At 31.9% G+C, this 18,013-nt stretch overlaps 3 protein-coding genes across 3 annotated transcripts; 2 read left to right on the plus strand and 1 right to left on the minus strand.

Annotated features, from left to right (window-relative positions):
- Positions 1 to 1,617: 1,617 nt before the first annotated feature.
- On the plus strand, positions 1,618 to 3,331 carry LOC127245161 (protein JINGUBANG). Its single transcript, XM_051265908.1, has one exon. It carries the CDS (start codon positions 1,815 to 1,817, stop codon positions 3,144 to 3,146), a length of 1,332 nt encoding a protein of 443 aa, XP_051121865.1. The 5' UTR covers positions 1,618 to 1,814; the 3' UTR covers positions 3,147 to 3,331.
- Positions 3,332 to 9,747: 6,416 nt separating this feature from the next.
- On the plus strand, positions 9,748 to 15,268 carry LOC127246003 (glycosyltransferase-like KOBITO 1). Its single transcript, XM_051267160.1, has 11 exons — positions 9,748 to 10,148; positions 10,899 to 11,048; positions 11,548 to 11,600; positions 11,847 to 11,955; positions 12,032 to 12,166; positions 12,319 to 12,363; positions 12,685 to 12,872; positions 13,052 to 13,193; positions 14,199 to 14,245; positions 14,363 to 14,450; positions 14,534 to 15,268. Exons 1-11 carry the CDS (start codon positions 9,801 to 9,803, stop codon positions 14,834 to 14,836), a joined length of 1,608 nt encoding a protein of 535 aa, XP_051123117.1. The 5' UTR covers positions 9,748 to 9,800; the 3' UTR covers positions 14,837 to 15,268.
- A 188-nt stretch (positions 15,269 to 15,456) lies between these two features.
- LOC127246019 (uncharacterized) lies at positions 15,457 to 17,194 on the minus strand. The gene has a single exon (XM_051267192.1). The coding sequence runs from the start codon at positions 16,676 to 16,678 to the stop codon at positions 15,650 to 15,652; it is 1,029 nt and encodes a 342-aa protein (XP_051123149.1). The 5' UTR covers positions 16,679 to 17,194; the 3' UTR covers positions 15,457 to 15,649.
- Between the last annotated feature and the right edge of the window lie 819 nt (positions 17,195 to 18,013).

Below are 18,013 nucleotides of genomic sequence, written 5' to 3' on the forward strand. Positions count from 1 at the left end.
CATGAAATTTGAATGAAAGAATGGATTTTGCTGTAATAATTTTTTCAGTAATTAAATACAATAGTTTTAATAGTATTGACAATACATTTTTATGCAGAATAACACATTCAATATACACTTATATTATATCAAATATTTATCTTACATTTATTTTGGATTTTTTTGGATTAAAATTTAATATTTAACTTATTTTTTCATAAATAAAATTATATTTATATTGAGAATAGTTGAAGTTGGACAGATTAAAAAATAAAATAAAATAAAAAAACACCACCCTATGTTTACTTTGAACTTTTAAAATATTTTATATAAAAATACCCTTTTTTATTTTATTAAACGTCACAATCAATACTCTTTACTTAAAAATATTAAATCAAAGCAAATAAGCATACCATTAAAAACGGAGCAGAATTATTCATCAATGCTTTCCAGCAAGGAGGGAACTAAAGTATGACGAATAAATAAATAAATAAATAAATAATTAAAGAACCCTAATTTAAAAGGGTTTATTTGTTTATTTAATATGGACGAATAAATAAATAAATAAATAATTAATTAAAGAACCCTAATTTAAAAGGGTTTATTTGTTTATTTAATATGTATAATTTTAATTGTGTTTATTTTTAAATATGAAAATTTGTGACAATATTATTGCATATAATATTACCAGTATTTGAATAGTTGAATTGTTTTATAAAATTTAAATAATACTCCTCCGTGTATATTTTATTATTTTCATCGTTCTAACACCTTCAAAATTACAATTATTTGGATTAATAATTTTACAAAACTAGGACAAAAAATATGATATATAGAAAATACTATCTACCTATTATTTAAATATTAGTATTATTTTTTAATATTCATGTAAAAAAATAAACAGTACTATATGCTACGATACATTATAAGTAGATGAAGAAAATAATATTTGCTTAATAATATTACGAGAAATGTAACTTTGTAAGTATTTAAAATGTAAAGATAAATTTTAGTTTAATATACTTTTTCTTACACCAAATACATGTTAATTTAGATTTGATATGAATTTTAATTAATATAATATCATATTAATTGATTATATTATAAATTTTGAATATTTTAAATAATATAGTACAAGTAATCTAAGGATGTAATTTTTTTTTTTTAACATATAAACAAAAGAAATTTGTATAAATTTATTTGACTAATGAAATAATAAATAAAAAATATGAATTTGCTTCTTTTAACTCCAAATTTTAGGTTTTTACTATTTGAATTTTATTTTATTTTTTTAAAGTTACAATTTTTTTTCTTACAAAGTATTTTAATATAAAATTCAAACTAAAATTTTTCAAACTCAGTAAAAATATATAAAAAAAAAAACAACATATTTTACAAACATACACAATTTTATTATTATTATTATTATTTATTATTTAAAAGAACAGGCGTGTAGTCCCCACAAACCCACCTTTTGGCTTTAGCTTTTATTTTTCGTTAGTTTGGTGAGTGGGTTTGTTCCGCTTCGTCAAAGTAGCCGTTGCATTGCACCTCTTACTTTCTTTATTTTTAATTTTATTTATTTATTTTTTTACTTATTTTTATTTCTTCAATATTCATTCATTCACTCCCCACTTTATTCCTAACCCAAAATTCTTCCCTCCTCCAACTCCCCCGCTCCTCCAAAATATACATACATACATACATATATATATATATCAGAGCCAGAGGTCGTCCCTTACCATTTGGATCGATTTCTCTTGATTCTTGATCTTCTTCTTTAATCCAGTTTATACTTTTCTTCATTTGATCGAAATTAAAAATAAAAAATAAAAATGCTCGATTTTGCCGTCCATCCTGCTCAAGAACCGCCGCCATTCTCGCCGGAGAGCCGAGGCGGCGGCGGCGGAGGCGCCGGAAGTAGCAGCGACGATACCGACGAAAGTTCTGATAGCTCCTTCCGATACGATTTCCAAGATCTCTGTATAAAAATCTCCCACGCGCCGCCGCCGATTTCCCCCTCCCCGTCGCCGTCGCCGCCGTGCAAAGCCCTGGCTGTCCTCTCCGGCCACGTCGGCTCCGTCTCCTCCCTCGCCCTCTGCGGCGAGTTCATCCTCAGCGCCTCCCAAGGTAAGGACATCATCGTATGGCAGCAGCCGGATCTCCGGCAGTTCGCGAAATTCGGAAACGGCGGCGGCGCCGTCAAGGCGATCGCCACCGCCGGCAACCACGTGTTCACCGGCCACCAGGACAGCCGCGTCCGCGCCTGGAAACTTTCTAGAAGCTCCGAGAATGTCTTCCGCCTCGTCGACACTCTCCCCACCACAAAAGATTACCTCGGACGCTTCATTAACCAGAGCAATTACGTCCAGACGCGCCGCCACCATCGCCGCCTCTGGATCGAGCACGCCGACGCCATCTCCGCCCTCGCCGTCGCCGGCGGCCTCATCTACTCCGCCTCCTGGGACAAAACCCTCAAAATCTGGCGCGCCTCCGATTTCAAGTGCCTCGAATCGATCAAAGCCCACGACGACGCCATCAACGCCGTCGCCGCCGTGGGAGGCATCGTCTACACCGCCTCCGCCGATGGCACCGTCAAGGCCTGGGCGAAGGACAGTCTCTCCGGCGGGGGCAAAAAGGGGAAATCACATTTGCTCCGCGGCGTTTTGGAAGGTCACAAAGACATTTCATTAAATTCCGTCGTCGTCTCCGACGACGGCCGGAGCGTCTACGCAGGCGGCTCCGACGGCTACGTGAAGGGCTGGTCCGTCAATAAAGAATTCGACCGTTGGAGCGCCGTTTGCGAGTTCCGGGCCCATCCGATGGCGGTGCTGTGTATGTGTTTGATGGGGGAGTTTTTGTGCACCGGCTCCGCCGACAAGACCATCCGCGTGTGGCGGCGAGGGGCGGCGCCGCCGGGGAAGAATGGACTGTACAAGCATGTGATTATCAAAGGGCACGGCGGGCCGGTGAAGTGTCTGCAGGCGTCGCCGGTGAGGGTGGGCGGCGGATTCATGTTGTACAGTGGGAGTTTGGATCGGAGCCTTAGAGTATGGTGGGTTCCGAATTCGTGTCACGGCGCCGGAGAAGGATCGCCGGCGGAAGCCAAAAATGGCAAATTGTTGTTTGATAATGATAAAAAGAATGATTCTTTGCTGGCTCTATAGTGATTGTGTTTTTAGGCTTTTTTTTTGGTTATATATATATAGATGGATTCATTCTTTTTAGAATTTGGAAAAAATAAATTCGATTTGGTGTGTATGTGTTTTTGTGTCTTTATAGAGGATGGAAAGGAAAGGATTGTTGTTGTGTTTCACAGAGAAGTCGATTTTATTTTATGTTTTCTTGAGAATTTTTGGAGTATATATTTTTTGTGATTAATCGAATGTCGAATCCTTGTAAATGAAGTGATGAAAATAACTAATTAATTTTTAAAAAAATTATTAATTATAAAATTTGAAATAGAATTAAATTTTATTACTTCGTTCTATCACTTAATTGATTCATTTTTCTATTTTGGTCTGTCTTTAATAAATTATCTATTTTCTAAATTTTACAATATATTACACAAATTTCTATTACTTTTATATCATACAATACTAAGATTATTTTAGTATTTTTATTTTATTTTATTCATACCATACTCCAATATAATACTAATATTCATAACACTCCTTAAAAAAACAAAGGACAAATAGAGTATTATTTTTCTTAAAAAAATAAAATTACAAATAAAATGGAATGAATACAAATAAAAATAGTGAACAAATAAGATATGACGAAATAATATATTTCAAAGGTAAAAAAGAATCAAAATTTTAATTAAAAATAATATTTGTTAAAAAATTATCAAGTAACTTCTTTATATTGATATAAAAATAATTAAACTTAAAAATACTAAATAGATATACTTAATAATTTTTCAATTCAACTTGAACTTATCATCACATTTATTATTTTTATATTAAAGAACAAAAATAAAATTATTTTTATATATATTCTTTATATTTATTTTAATAAAATATTAATTTACTCAAATTTACATTCCAAAAATAAATAAACATATTATGAGTGCACGGAAAAATTACTCTTTCCGTACTACATAATTTATTTTTATTTTTTATTTTCGTAAATTTCACATTATTTGTCATTTTTTTTTCAAAAAATTAATTATACATTTTAATCATATTTTAAAATTTAATTTTGTTAATTTTAATTAAATAATTTAATTATTTTAATATTATTTACTAATTATATTTTATTTATATTCCCGTATTTACAATAATACATTCATCTTATTTAGGAGGCATGGAGTATTTATTTTTATGTACGAATAGAATCTAGCTATTAATCTCTCATGAAAATCAGTTATTTAAAGTACTCTTGTCTGGAAAAGACAAAAAATCATTAGAATCTAGGCGAAGCCTGAAAACAAGGGTTATTGTTTTGTGTGCAGGAATTCCTGTACAATGTGGGCACTCACATTTACTCCTCCACCAGAGACCAACAAAACAGCTGTTGGAGCAACTTTTTTGACCTTCTTTAAATATAAATAAAAAAAATAAATAAAATTAAGCTGCATTATTTTTTTTTTATTTTTTATTTTTTTTAAGCTGCCGCGTGTTTTCACGTAATAAAAAAAATAAATTAAATATATTTTTTATTTTAATTTGATACTTTCTCTGTCGTATTGAAAAATTATTATTTTTTATTTTCGTCTGTCTCAAAACAAGGTTACTATTTTTTAATTTAGTAATTGTACTCCTACTTAATATAATAAATACCCTTTCAACTTACAAAATATTACACAAATGTCATTACTTTTATATTACACCATACTAATATGGGTATTTTTGTCTTTTTTACTACAATAAAATATAATACTAATATTAAAAAATTTACGTGCAAAAAGCAAACGTCACCCTTCCAACGGGACGGATGGAGTATTTGATTTAAATAATTTTCTAATTTAATATATTATTAAAACACAAAAAAAAAAAAAAGAGTAAGAAAATTTTTGGATGAAAATTTTGGTGAGAAAAAGTTTAGAAGAAAAAAAGATTTTATTTTTTATTTTACCTTATTTGTAAAAAATAAATAAATAACATATATAGTTAATTATATTAATTAAGTTAATCTCATATTATTATAAATTTTTGAATATTAGTATTATAATGGATTGTAGTGAAAATGACGAAAATACCCCTATTACTATTGTGTAATATAAAAGTAATGACATTTGTGTAATATAGTTGTAAGTTTGAAGGGTATTTATTATTTTAGGCAGGTAGTACAATTACTGGAAATGATAACCTTATTTTGGACGGACAAAAATAGAAAATAACAACCTTTCAATTGGACGGATGAAGTATTTTAATTAATCACATAAGTTGCAATTATATCATTACTATTTTTTAATATATATATAAATTAAAATAATGTTTTTCTTAATATTCATGTGTTAAATAATTTTGAATATGAATTAATTATTGTTCTTATTAGTTAAATAAATAGTGGCTACAAATCTTGGGTCAGGACGAAGTCCAGCACAATATATTACTCCTATCGTTGAGTCGTCAGGCCCAAATGGTCCATTATAAAAATGATGCAAATTTAATGCCGATATAACATATATATATATATAAAGTAAATAAAATAAATAATTGAAGATTTATATATATATATATATATATATAAATTAAACAATCCCTATATCCCATTCAAAACATAAAAATCTACTATTAAGTAGATAAAAATACCTTCTTTGGAATAGACTTTTTTCTGTTATTAGTTGTAAATGTGTCTATAAATTGTTATATTATTCGACTGAAATAATTTTTATTAATTTTTTTTGAAATATTTTATCAAATAAAATCATATATTTGTATTTGAAAATATGAATAATTTTTTATTAAAAATAACATAATGTATAAAAAAAACAAACGCTTTCATAACTATATAGTATAATAAATTATTTTAATTAAATGTATATTGTATTGTAACCCAATTTGACAAAATCAAACCCTACCATTTTAATACTTTCTCTAATAATGAAACTCAGTTGAAAAGGACATCTATAATATTTTTATTTTGCCACAACCGAATGCATGTGCCAAAACAAACACCACCGCGGCAGCGTTTAAAATAAAATTGTACGGACGGAATAAATTCAATATTTTTATATTACTTTATATTAATTTGAATATTCAAAAGTAAAATATATAAATAAATCAAGGAAATATTTTCAATTTGAAATTGATTTAAATTTTTATTTGAATTATATATTAAAGACGTTTTGTAAATTGAAATAATATATTTTTATTAAAAATTGTAGACGATGAATAATATTTATTTATTTTTGAAATGCTAAAAAAATTAATCCTATTTACTATTAATTTTTTGTAAAATAGTTTCTTATATATAAAAAGGTGATATAAATATATTGATAATTGAGAGAATAAAATTATCAGATAAATGAAATTGTTTTCTATTTAAAAAATTACAGGTGTGTTTGTTACGGTAGGTTTGGGTTTTGATTTTGTGTTTGAATTATGAGATTTTGAATTGTAATAATTAATTTGATATAATATTTTGAATATAAAAAAAATTAAATTTTAATACTTCCTCCGTCCCAATACAATAGTCTTATTTACTATTTTTGTTCGTTCCAAAATAATAGTTTAATTTTCATAAATAATCATATCTCTGTAAAATTACCCTTACTTTTTATACTAGGCAAAAAATTACCAACTATCTATATAATATCAATATTTCTTAAATTTCGTACTCAACCCAATAAGGCTGTACTTTTGGGACGGAAGGAATATAATATAATAAAAATATGTTTAAATTAATATTTGTTTAGATTTTTTTGTTTTTTAAATAATAGTAACCCTCCAAAAACACTATAATCAAATACATTTGTAAGTTTTATTTAATTTTGGTTTGAAATATTATTTTCACGTGATATTTTATAAAAATAAATAAATAAAAATGCTGATGAACATTTGTAATTTTAATTTCAAATTAAAGGCAAACACAGCCAGTAACTCTAGACTTTTTGTAGTTGCAAGCCTAAATTCAATTTGTTGCTGATGAAAATAAAATTCCCAATAATAGAATAACAAACAATACGTTTCCAATTTTGGCTTGTAATCAATATTACTGTAAATTGCATGATAGCTACTTATTTTGTTATAAATTCATGAAATACTATGGCTTTGTTTAATTGTGGTTTCAATTTGATTTGGAACTATATGTTTATTTGATTTTTTTGTATAAATAATATTTCATCTATTCCAAGTTAAGGTATAAATTTACTTTGTATATAAAATTTAAAAAATAATATTTATTTCGTTCCACTGTGTTAATCTTTCATTTAGATTTGTTCTATTTAATTTGTTTGTTTGTTTTAATAAAAGAACTATACACTTTAATCTCATTTATTTTTTTTATTTATAATATTTTAAATTTAATTATACTAAATAGTTATATTAATTTTAATTTAAGATTATTTTTTATACGGTAATTATTTTTACTAATACATTCTTAATTACTCTATCCGTCCATTAAAATTAGCCCATTTAGGCTCGGCACGAGAATTAAAAAAATGAATATTTTATTGAAAACGTGATAGATAGTTGAAGGTATTTTTGAAAATTTAAATAAAAAATAAAGTAAACGAAGAGAGATAATATAATAAAGTTAGTGATATTTGTTGTAAATAAACGTTCAATTGAGTGTAATAATTAAATGTTAGATTTGTTGACTTTGCCAAAAATTTAGTAAATTTGAATTTTTATTTTGTAAATTTAGTAAATTTGAATTGAGCTGCCGCCGCCAACCAAGAAGCAAAATAAACGTTGAATTGAGTGTAATAAAAATTCTAATTTGAATTTTTATTTTGTAAATTTTGTATGATTGAATTTTGGACTTGAGTTTAGTAATTAGAATTGTGTAAGATTTACAATAGAGGCGGTGTCATGATTCCAAATGCGAAGTTGCTGCAGTGCCTGAAAATGATGGAGGTGGTGGGGCATAATTTTGAAGCTATTATTAATTTTATTCTGTAATTTTTGTAACCAACATAGTAGTATTTTATAGAATCGGATTTATTTGCTTATTTGTTGTGGCATTTGTGTGCTCGAGCTTCTTCTGTTGCTTCACCCATAGAAACACAACTAGCATTTAGCCCTAAATCGACTGATACCGGCGAAGACAATGATGAGACAAAATTGTTTCTTGGTAAATGGCTGCAGTTCTAGAAGGTGGCCGACGAAAGTTGAAGCCGATGAAGAAAGATGATGAATGTGGGCTTTGCTGCTTCAGGGGAAGATGAAAATGATGTTGGGGAGGGCTCCACGGACCGATTTGCAATTTCTCTTCGACTTCAAATTTCAATTTTAAAAAAGAATAAAAAGAAACATAATAAACCAAGTATGGTCTCTTCATTGGATGGACAGGAAGGACAGAGAGTGGATGTTGAACAAGTGATTTCATGCCTTACTAATTATACCATTCATAAATTTTGTTGTCTACATTAAAGAAAACACCGTAGTCGGAACTGAGAGATTAGTATTTTAATTGCAGTAGGCCGTTAGAAGTAATGTAAAAATAATTTTTGTCTTGTTTTTTTTTTTTCTATTAAAGTAATAATATAATGGTAAAATAAAAATATTTGTATAAAAAATTGAGTCAATAGTAGCTAAAAAGATGTACATAATAATGTAAGACGGACAAAAATAGAAAGATATATACGTTAACACGGGAGGGTAAGAGTATATTGAAATGATGTTTTACGAGATAAAATAACTTATTTTTACTGTAAATATGTATGGTGAATAATATTAATTTGAAATACAAATAATAAAAGAATAAATTATGTATATTTTATTTATTCCTCAAAATTTAATTATATTTTATCAAAGCATGTATAAAATACTTTATCTATGACATAAATATGCTATTAATTAAAGTGTTATGCAAATAAACAAATACAATTTATTTATATATATGGACAAGCTCATTGGGTGCCTACTTTAATACGTTTTGCTTTTTAATAGTTACTCTTTATATTTTTTTAAAAAAGATAAACTATTGTTTTTTTAATCTAATATGTGAACTTTAAATGAACATTATATATGAAAGTAGTATCGTAAGTAAATTATTTTTTTAACTAAAATGATTTTTCGGTATCGAATTAGCTATGTTAGCTCACTGTTGCTAACACGCTAACGCAGTTGACATATCATCATCGTGTAGACAAATTTAAAAATAATTTTTTATTTTATTTTTTAAATAATCATCTGGCCACAGTCTTACATTTTATGCATCATTACAGCAAACACTCTTAAAAAAGTAAACAAATTTAAAGATAAAAATATATTTTTACTCTTTTATAGTACTATTAAGGAGGTAATACATAGGGGTTTTGTTATTTTTTTGCTCGAATTTTTTTATTCTTTACAATTTTTAATATATATTTTTTATTTTTTATAAAAATTAATATTCAATAAAAAATTTTACTTTTTATGTTATCAGACATCAATTTTTATATTATATATATATATATATATATAAATTCTTCAATCCAATCAATTTGGTGCAGTAAATAAAAGTTGATGAGACTAATGTAATTTACATTAATGTTAATTAGGTTCATAATTAATTAAAAAAAAAAAAAGAAAAGAAAAGAAAAGAAAAAAAGGAACCGTAATTAGCATATGTGTGTATGTATAATGTATATATGCATTCCCAGCAGCAGCACAATCCACTACAAAGATTCCAGTCGGGGACCAGTCTCTTTCCTTTCCTTTCCACCAATGGCGGGTCTGCATACCTCCCTCCGCCCCCAACCGCCCTCCTCCGCCTCCAACCACCATACCTTCACCGCCAAGCTTCTCCTGCTCCTCACCGTCCTGCCCCTCTCTCTCGCACTTTTCGCTTTCCTCCTCCAGTGGCGCGGCGGAGGCGTCGATGATCCAATCGCGCGCTGGTCTCCCGATGAATCGCACAAGTTCCCAGGCATGGATCCGTCACCTCTCGCCACCGTCGGTCACCATTCTTCGCACTCTTCCGATTGCTCCTCGCTTGTAGGAAACTCCAACAAGGCGGCGTTTCCTTATTTCAGAGACTGGAAGTACAAGTTCGATGCCGATCTTAAACCCAAGGTTTTTCTTCTCCTCTGCTTTTTTTTACTTTTTGGCGTTGATCTGCTTCTGGAGCTCGTTTGGACCGATGCGGAAGGGATTTTCGTTTGTATTGTGTGTGGAATTGTGTTTTATGCGGTTGATCTTTTAATATTTTGATCTTCGAACATTCATTTCAAAACGAAATTGTATATTGTATTGTTTGTTTGGCTTTCCTATTGTTAGGGCTCATAGATGTTTAAACGCGGCGGTTGATGGAATTCATCGTAGAAATCTTCATAGTTTCTCCTTTAATACCCACTGCTTTTGGATTCAACTTTAGTTTAAGAGCACAAAGGGCGTGATATGCGTGACTGAAAATTTTGCAGATTTGAGAAGATTACTTTACTAATCTTGTGCTGATGGCTTAAGCATCACAGTATCATGACTTTGAGCTTCTATAAATAGATAACAAATTGCTTGGGCTGGAGGTATATTTGAAGTTTGCAATACCAAATTGATAGTGATTATCCATGATTTATTGCAGGTTGGATGCAGGTTTTACAATGTTGATCACTTGTATGTGCCCATACGTTAAAATGCTCTTTTCCTAGTGGAACTAATTGATATTTCATGTTGGGATCTAACATTCAAGACTTATGTATTGATTTGAATTTAAATAGCTACTTTTTGACAAATGTCATGATTTATATGTTTATCATTTGTTATTTCTTTATAGCGTTTTTGGTTTTTAATAAGACGTGTGCAATCATTTTTGCTTATTACGTGCAGATTTGTATTACAACAAGTACATCTGCTGGCTTGGAGCAGATCCTCCCATGGATGTTTTATCATAAAGTTATTGGGGTTTCAACATTTTTCCTCTTTGTTGAAGGGAAGGCTGCATCTCCTGCAGTATCCAAAGTTTTGGAATCCATTCCAGTGAGTTTTATATTGCTAACTGTTTTCTTTTACTTTTGTAGTGATGTAAAATGTTGCCTCCTTACTTTAAAATAGATCTGATATATAATAATACCACCAAGACTTTAATGTTTTAGTGCTTAACTAAAAATGATTTTGATTGATCACGCATGCTACCGTATGAGAGGAGAAGCTTAATAAATTGTTGCCTAGTCTTAGATGCTTGGGTGGTTTTTGGTCTGTCTCACTAGGAGCTGAGATTATTTTTCTACTGTTTCTTAGCATCAAATTGGGAATTTTCACTACATATGCAGGCTTGATCATTCTTCATCTTCTATTAGATGTTTCTCTGCCTACACTCACTGCATTTATCTTACACTATTGCAGTATTCCCCATGTGAATGTAGGGATAGTAATATTAATGAGCGTCTTTTGAAATCTACTTTGCTAGCTTCCAGTCCATGTTAGTCTGAATATATTTTTCAAATGTTAGAATTGTGTACTCATTTTGACTCTGCAGGGAGTGAAAGTAATATACAGAACCAAAGAGCTGGAGGAGCAACAAGCTAAAAGGTAAAGTGCATCAACTATGAGTATGTGGTGACATTACTTCTTAATTTTATTTTATCAATGCAATGAAGATGAAGTAGATACTAGGACCTAATAAAGCGAAATAATAAATCTGTAGATACATTTTCGTTGTTCACCCTATAGATAGATAATGATCTACCCTCTACATTAGTCTCTTTCTTGTAGGGTTTTGATCTCATGTACTTGCTTTGATAATTCTCTTACTTACCTTTTCAATTGATGCTTCAGCCGGATCTGGAATGAAACTTGGTTGTCAAGTTTCTTTTACAAACCTTGCAATTATGAACTTTTTGTGAAGCAATCCCTAAATATGGAGATGGCGATAGTTATGGCAAGGGTATGAATCATTACTAGTACATAAACCATATTTTTTAAAATCAAGAGAAGCTCTATATTTGGTTGTATGATTTCAGGATGCTGGTGTGGACTGGATACTTCATTTGGATACTGATGAATTAATACATCCGGCTGGTGCTAGGGAGTATTCTTTGAGGCAGTTGTTGTTGGATGTGCCTCGGAATGTAGACATGGTCGTATTCCCCAACTATGTAAGTAGTTCAATGCCACATCACCATCTTTTCTGTGATTTTATTACTGTTGAATAAGTATAGTTGGTTAAGCATTCTCTTTTTATTTTTCTGGGAAATGATCACAGTCCGGAATTTATCTTCCCTAATCTTACAACTATATTTCCTTTCAGGAGAGCAGTGTTGAACGAGATGACATCAAGGATCCTTTCATAGAGGTATTAAAAAAGCATCTTTTATATACTGGTCATGGTATTAAGTTTCTATGATCCACTTGTTGATCTGTTTGGACAAGAGATGTTCCACGTGAATTCGTACTGGAAAGACATCATACCAAAGTTGTAATTAGGACTCCAATATGGTTTTATTCTTTTTATCATATAAGAGTTACACCAAAATTACAAGATATTCTCCACAGTTTCAGCCTCTGTCTACAATTGCCTTTACAGATGAAAGTCAGCCAACAACCTCTTTCATGACATTTTATAGTCCTTGGTTTGTTGAAATTGGCTGATGTGATTCATTTTTATCTTGTCTAGGTCTCTATGTTCAAGAAAAATTATGACCACTTGACAAAAGACACATATTTTGGTATGTATAAGGAATCAACCCGTGGCAATCCAAACTACTTCCTGACCTATGGAAATGGGAAATCAATGGCTCGAATTCAAGATCATCTTCGCCCTAATGGAGCACACAGATGGCACAACTACATGAAAACTCCAAAGTATGTTTTTGTTTTTAGCTTCACTATTACTTTACACTTTTTTACTGTGATGGTATTCATTGATTATTTATCTACCCACGTGTTCATCCTTCTGTTATCACATCTCTTATTTGGTTATGGAACCACACAGCTATTCTCTTTGCAAGTTCTTGACGTAGAATTTTGCTCAATGATGACAGTGAGATAAAATTAGAAGAGGCAGCAGTCTTACATTATACATATGCCAAGTTCTCTGATTTGACATCTAGGAGGGATCGATGTGGTTGTAAGCCTACAAAGGAGGATGTGAAGCGATGCTTTATGTTGGAATTTGATAGATCTGTGAGTGCTTTTTTCTTGCGCATATTCACTTATTATTTCATTCATCTATATGGTTGATAATTTATTTATGTGTACCATATGATATGCAGTGAGAACTGTCTTACGAATATTTTAGGACTTTAAGGGATGTTTAAACGTTTTTATTTATGGTTAGAGGATCTTAATGAAGGAAACCCTATCTACTTCTTCATTCTGTATAGGTCTAGGAAAGATCTGCCTAATATTCATGTCTGTTTTACCAAATGATTGAGCATCTAATCAGCTATATATTGGCATTTGTGGCTGATTACATTATTATAGTGCATATTACAACGGGGTAAAGTGCTGAGTTCAGAGTCTAAAAATTGTCAATTGTCCTTTCACAACTGGCACCTGTTGCTAATAATGTCCATTCATCGAATAAATATTGTTTACTTGAATAGGTTTATCCTTTCTATGCCTATGTATTTGAAGCCTCAATATTTACTCTAATATTTGAGTTTTTTTAATGAACTAATTCAATATGATTTTAAGAGGGCTCCAGTTTAATCATACAGCTACCCATATATGGATGTGTTGAGATTCACTAAACATTGATATGCCAAGTGCTAGGAAAAAATGAAATATTTGGTAGTGTCATGTAATAGGATATTAAATGTGGTGCTCATTCATCACTTTCTTTAATCTTTAGAAGATTTTAAGAGCTCCCTTACAGATGAAAGGATAGGCTCAGTGTGCTGGTGTGTCGATTAAGTTGTTTATTTACTTCCGAGAAACAAGTATTTGCAAAGAGTGATCAAGTTTATCATTTTCTAATTATTGTTTTGTTCCTTATGATGCTTCTCAAATTATTTTTCCCTTCCATTGTATCCTTAGGGTGTGTTTTGATTGTTTTGGATGTGAAATTTTTTAAGAGGAAAATATGTTTGGATGTGATGTTTCTTTGGAGTTCAGGTTTTGAAATTAATGTTTATAGGAGTTAAGAGGAAATTAATTCATGAACAAATATTTCTTATTCATTTGCAGGCGTTTATTATCGCTTCAACTGCAACAGAGGAGGAGATGCTGTCCTGGTATAATCTTGAAGCCTATATTACAATCAATTTGTTTACCTATCCGCACCAATTCCAATCTAATAGCTTTTGCAACAACTTCAGGTTGTGTTGACAATCTATTTTTTGCTGCAACAGGTATAACGAGCATGTCGTCTGGAATGACAGAGCCCTCAACTTGAAATTGCTGAGGAAGGGAATTTTAGCACGCATATACGCTCCTATGGTAAGCCATCACCGGTTTCTGAAGAACAAACATCCATTTGATAATCACAATACATAATTGTTTCCTCACCCTTGTTTGTCTAGACAATCGTCCAAGCTTTAAGGGAATCCGGCATATTCGAATCAATCATTTCTTCAGCCAACGCAACACTATCCAAAGACAAATTCTTAGCATCCATCGAGAGCAGCAACTCCTCCAGGAATGGCGCATCTGCAGTACTCAAATCGAGAAAAATGGGTAGAAACCGAGAGTCCCAGGCAACAGCCAGAAAAACTCTGGAAACAACTTCATACCTTGTACTGCAAGAAGAAGCTGCTGCTGTACCGCCATTATCTCCTCCAGCCATGGACATGGAAGGTAACCCCCCCTCTAAGGTCAATGAGTGATTCTCCTTACCTGCATTATTTGCTGCTTTTTTCTTTTCTGTCGTATAAATGGATGGAAGAAGAGGACATTCTAGAGGTGTCCTCCTCTTTAGGCATAGGGAAGATTTGAGCAAGCAAGGGCGGGCTATTCCCGATCAATTACCCAAGCGTGAGGTCAGGTGTATATTATAATAGCATCGTATAGCCGAGAGAGAGGGTGTGGGCTGGGGAGATTTTTCTGCAGCTCCATGACTTTTGTGAGATCTTATTAGAGATAAATTCGACATTGACATTAAAATGTGTATAGAAAACCAACCTCTAACCGGCACCCCAATTTGTTTTTTGTAGAGCATAACTATTTCTTCAATCCACCATTTTCTTGGTGCTTCCTTGTGATTTTAGACACTACTTTCACTTTACCTTAATGTCAGCTATGTCCTATTTTTCAGATTATTGAATTGTCTATTTTTAAGGAAGAACTCTATCCTGCATAATACATATTAACGAATTTAATTCAAGAATATGTTGTGAAGTAGTTGCTTTCCGTGCAAAGAACAACCCAAAGTAGAAGAATAACAAATATTGCTGGAAAGAGCCATTTTTCCACAATTACCAGGAAATACATGTATCGCATTGCAAAATTAACAAACTTAAACCTCTCTTGTCGTTGGTATTCAGATACACATACCAAAAGCTGCCTGCCTCACACAACTTCCTTTAACCTACACTACACTATATTCATCAAAATGATCAAGAAACAAGCAAACAATCAAACCAAAGGCATTTGTAAGCAGCTTAAATCACGATGAATAATGCATAATGTAACCAATCACTTTACAACCAGTTGCCACTATTTCTGCCTTGGTGCCTAGAGCTCTTAAATCTAGAAGTGTGTTGTATAGAACTTTCCCTCTTCCTATACCCATACCCTCGAGATGAGGATCTCCCGCCTCTTTCAAATCCTTGAGTATCCCCAACATACTCCCCCAAAGCCCTCCCCCTCCACCCGTAAGAAGATTGAATCGCGCAGTCATTTCTGCCCCGATAACTATCCCTGTTGTCCCTCCATCCTCTCATTCCACCGGAATATTCCCCACCACCACCATTCCAACCCCAAGAATCATTATTTGAATTATTATTACTATTTCGCAGCTCTCCCCCCCACCCCTCTCCTCTAGTAGAAAACCCCTGAGGCCAACCAGACGACCTGTTCTCACTTCTCCAAGCGTCGCCCTTCCAGGGATCATCAGCTTGGCTTCGACATTTTTCCCACGAGGTGTTACCCCAAGATTCTTTCCCACTTTGCCGAGCATTGCTGCTGTATCTTTGCTCCCACGGGTTCTCGTTTGTTGTGTTTGCAGAGTCTTCCCACTTACCCCATCCTTGCTGCCCGTCATTTTTCGAATGTTCATCAGTGTGTTGCATTAGAGGCCTTTCACATGAGTTATCGCCATCCTCTTCATTTATAGTTTCCAACTTGTCAGATTCTTGGACGTCGTCCAGGTTAAATGCTTGGAGGTCCAGATCTTCCATCAGTTCCGGATCCACGTATGAGTTCCAATCAATCTCATCTATGTATGTGTCGGGATTGGATAAAGGGTTGTTGCAGTAAAGGCCATTGATCGTCGCCCAGTACTGTTGCTTGGCGTTCTGTAATGCTTCTTTACCGGCAGAATCATCCCAACTGAGCACATTGGGATGGCAGTGAAAAGACTTCTTCGACGCCAAAACCTTGCGCCATGAAACTCTTACGGAATGGCAGTAATCTAATTCCCATGGCGGCACCCCATTCGTCTCGCCTTCTTTGAAACAAACTCGCACAGAAAAGATATTAGAATATGTAACATAAGGAACAAAACTCATATTCTATAAGTTATTAGCTAATAATAAACTTCTATTGCCTTCCACCATGAGCTACAAATTAGGGTTCTAACAAAAAATAATTATCCTAGTTTCGGAATCATTAGCTTTGTACTGAACAACAATAGGATGTGTCTCAATCCAACAATTGCAACATATCATCTTATATTACATTTATACTTTGTTTAGATTTCATTCAAAAGCAACAGCCATTGATTGGGCGGAGAAAACACAACACAGACTTTCATCCTCACCCAAAACCACACAAACTCTAATTTTACATTTTAATTTTTTTTTTTTTTCCTTTCCACCTACGGACAAGCAATTAACATATCAAAGCAACCGATAAAAAGGATTGCAATTCATTCATTTCGTCATCGGATTTTCGTCCCCATTCCGATTTATGGATTCCACACAGATATACAGAAAATCTATCTATCTATCTATCTATATAATTTCAGATGATCAAGGACAACAATGGCAATTAAAATCAATTCAAAAGCAAGGAAGAAATCCAATACGTACTCGAAACATACGTCTGTGTCTCATATATTTCCGGCGGCGAGGGCGGAGGATCTGCGTAATTGTAGTTCCTCCACTTCCTTCTTGGAAAATATCTCCGATTCCACCTCCCCATCCAAACACAATTACACGAGGGAAAACCTCAGAGCAGATGTGTGAGTCTCGAACACGAACAGATCGCACTTCGAAGAGTTCAGACTCGAAAGACCTATATATAGATACGCAGACACTTGTACAGTAGAGTACAACTTTCAATGCTTCTTGTGCTAGTAAATTACATATATACCCCCAATTTGAGTATAGAGAAATTGCAACTGCACCCTTATAGTTTGGTAATATTTCATATTAGTTCTCCGAACATTTCAATAATATAAATTTTTTTTATAGGTAAACTGCATAATAATTGATTATATGTAGAATTGGCAAAATGTAACCCGATTTTAAAATCCGACAACCAAATAATTAAGTGTGGATGAAGGATCTCGATCTAATTATATAATGATCAATACAAATCAAATACGAAAATAAATTCAATTATAACATATTAATATTAATTTATTATATATAAAATAAATTTAATATAATATGACAAGATAATTTGATACAGAAAATTTTTTGATTTAATTTTGTATACAGATCAACCAATACAGATAATAGAATTAAAGTTACTTGATTTCACCCATTTAAGAAATTCAACCAGATAAAAATTGACTATAGGTTCTGTGTGTTATATTCTCCCAGTTATGCAAATAAAAATTGAAATATATTAAATATATTTAATAAAACAAATAAATAAAAATTACTATTAAAGATATA

The sequence above is a fragment of the Andrographis paniculata genome, unplaced genomic scaffold (assembly GCF_009805555.1).
Source record: "Andrographis paniculata isolate CXL003 unplaced genomic scaffold, ASM980555v1 Contig10END, whole genome shotgun sequence".
Classification (NCBI taxonomy): domain Eukaryota; kingdom Viridiplantae; phylum Streptophyta; class Magnoliopsida; order Lamiales; family Acanthaceae; genus Andrographis; species Andrographis paniculata.

Coding starts and splice junctions, on each gene's coding strand:
- LOC127246019 (XM_051267192.1), bottom strand. CDS start 16,678: ATGAGTTTTGTTCCTTATGTTACATATTCTAATATCTTTTCTGTGCGA.
- LOC127246003 (XM_051267160.1), top strand. CDS start 9,801: ATGGCGGGTCTGCATACCTCCCTCCGCCCCCAACCGCCCTCCTCCGCC. Junction 11,049..11,547: donor AAGTTTTGGAATCCATTCCA/GTGAGTTTTATA, acceptor TTGACTCTGCAG/GGAGTGAAAGTAATATACAG. Junction 14,451..14,533: donor CACGCATATACGCTCCTATG/GTAAGCCATCAC, acceptor TTGTTTGTCTAG/ACAATCGTCCAAGCTTTAAG.
- LOC127245161 (XM_051265908.1), top strand. CDS start 1,815: ATGCTCGATTTTGCCGTCCATCCTGCTCAAGAACCGCCGCCATTCTCG.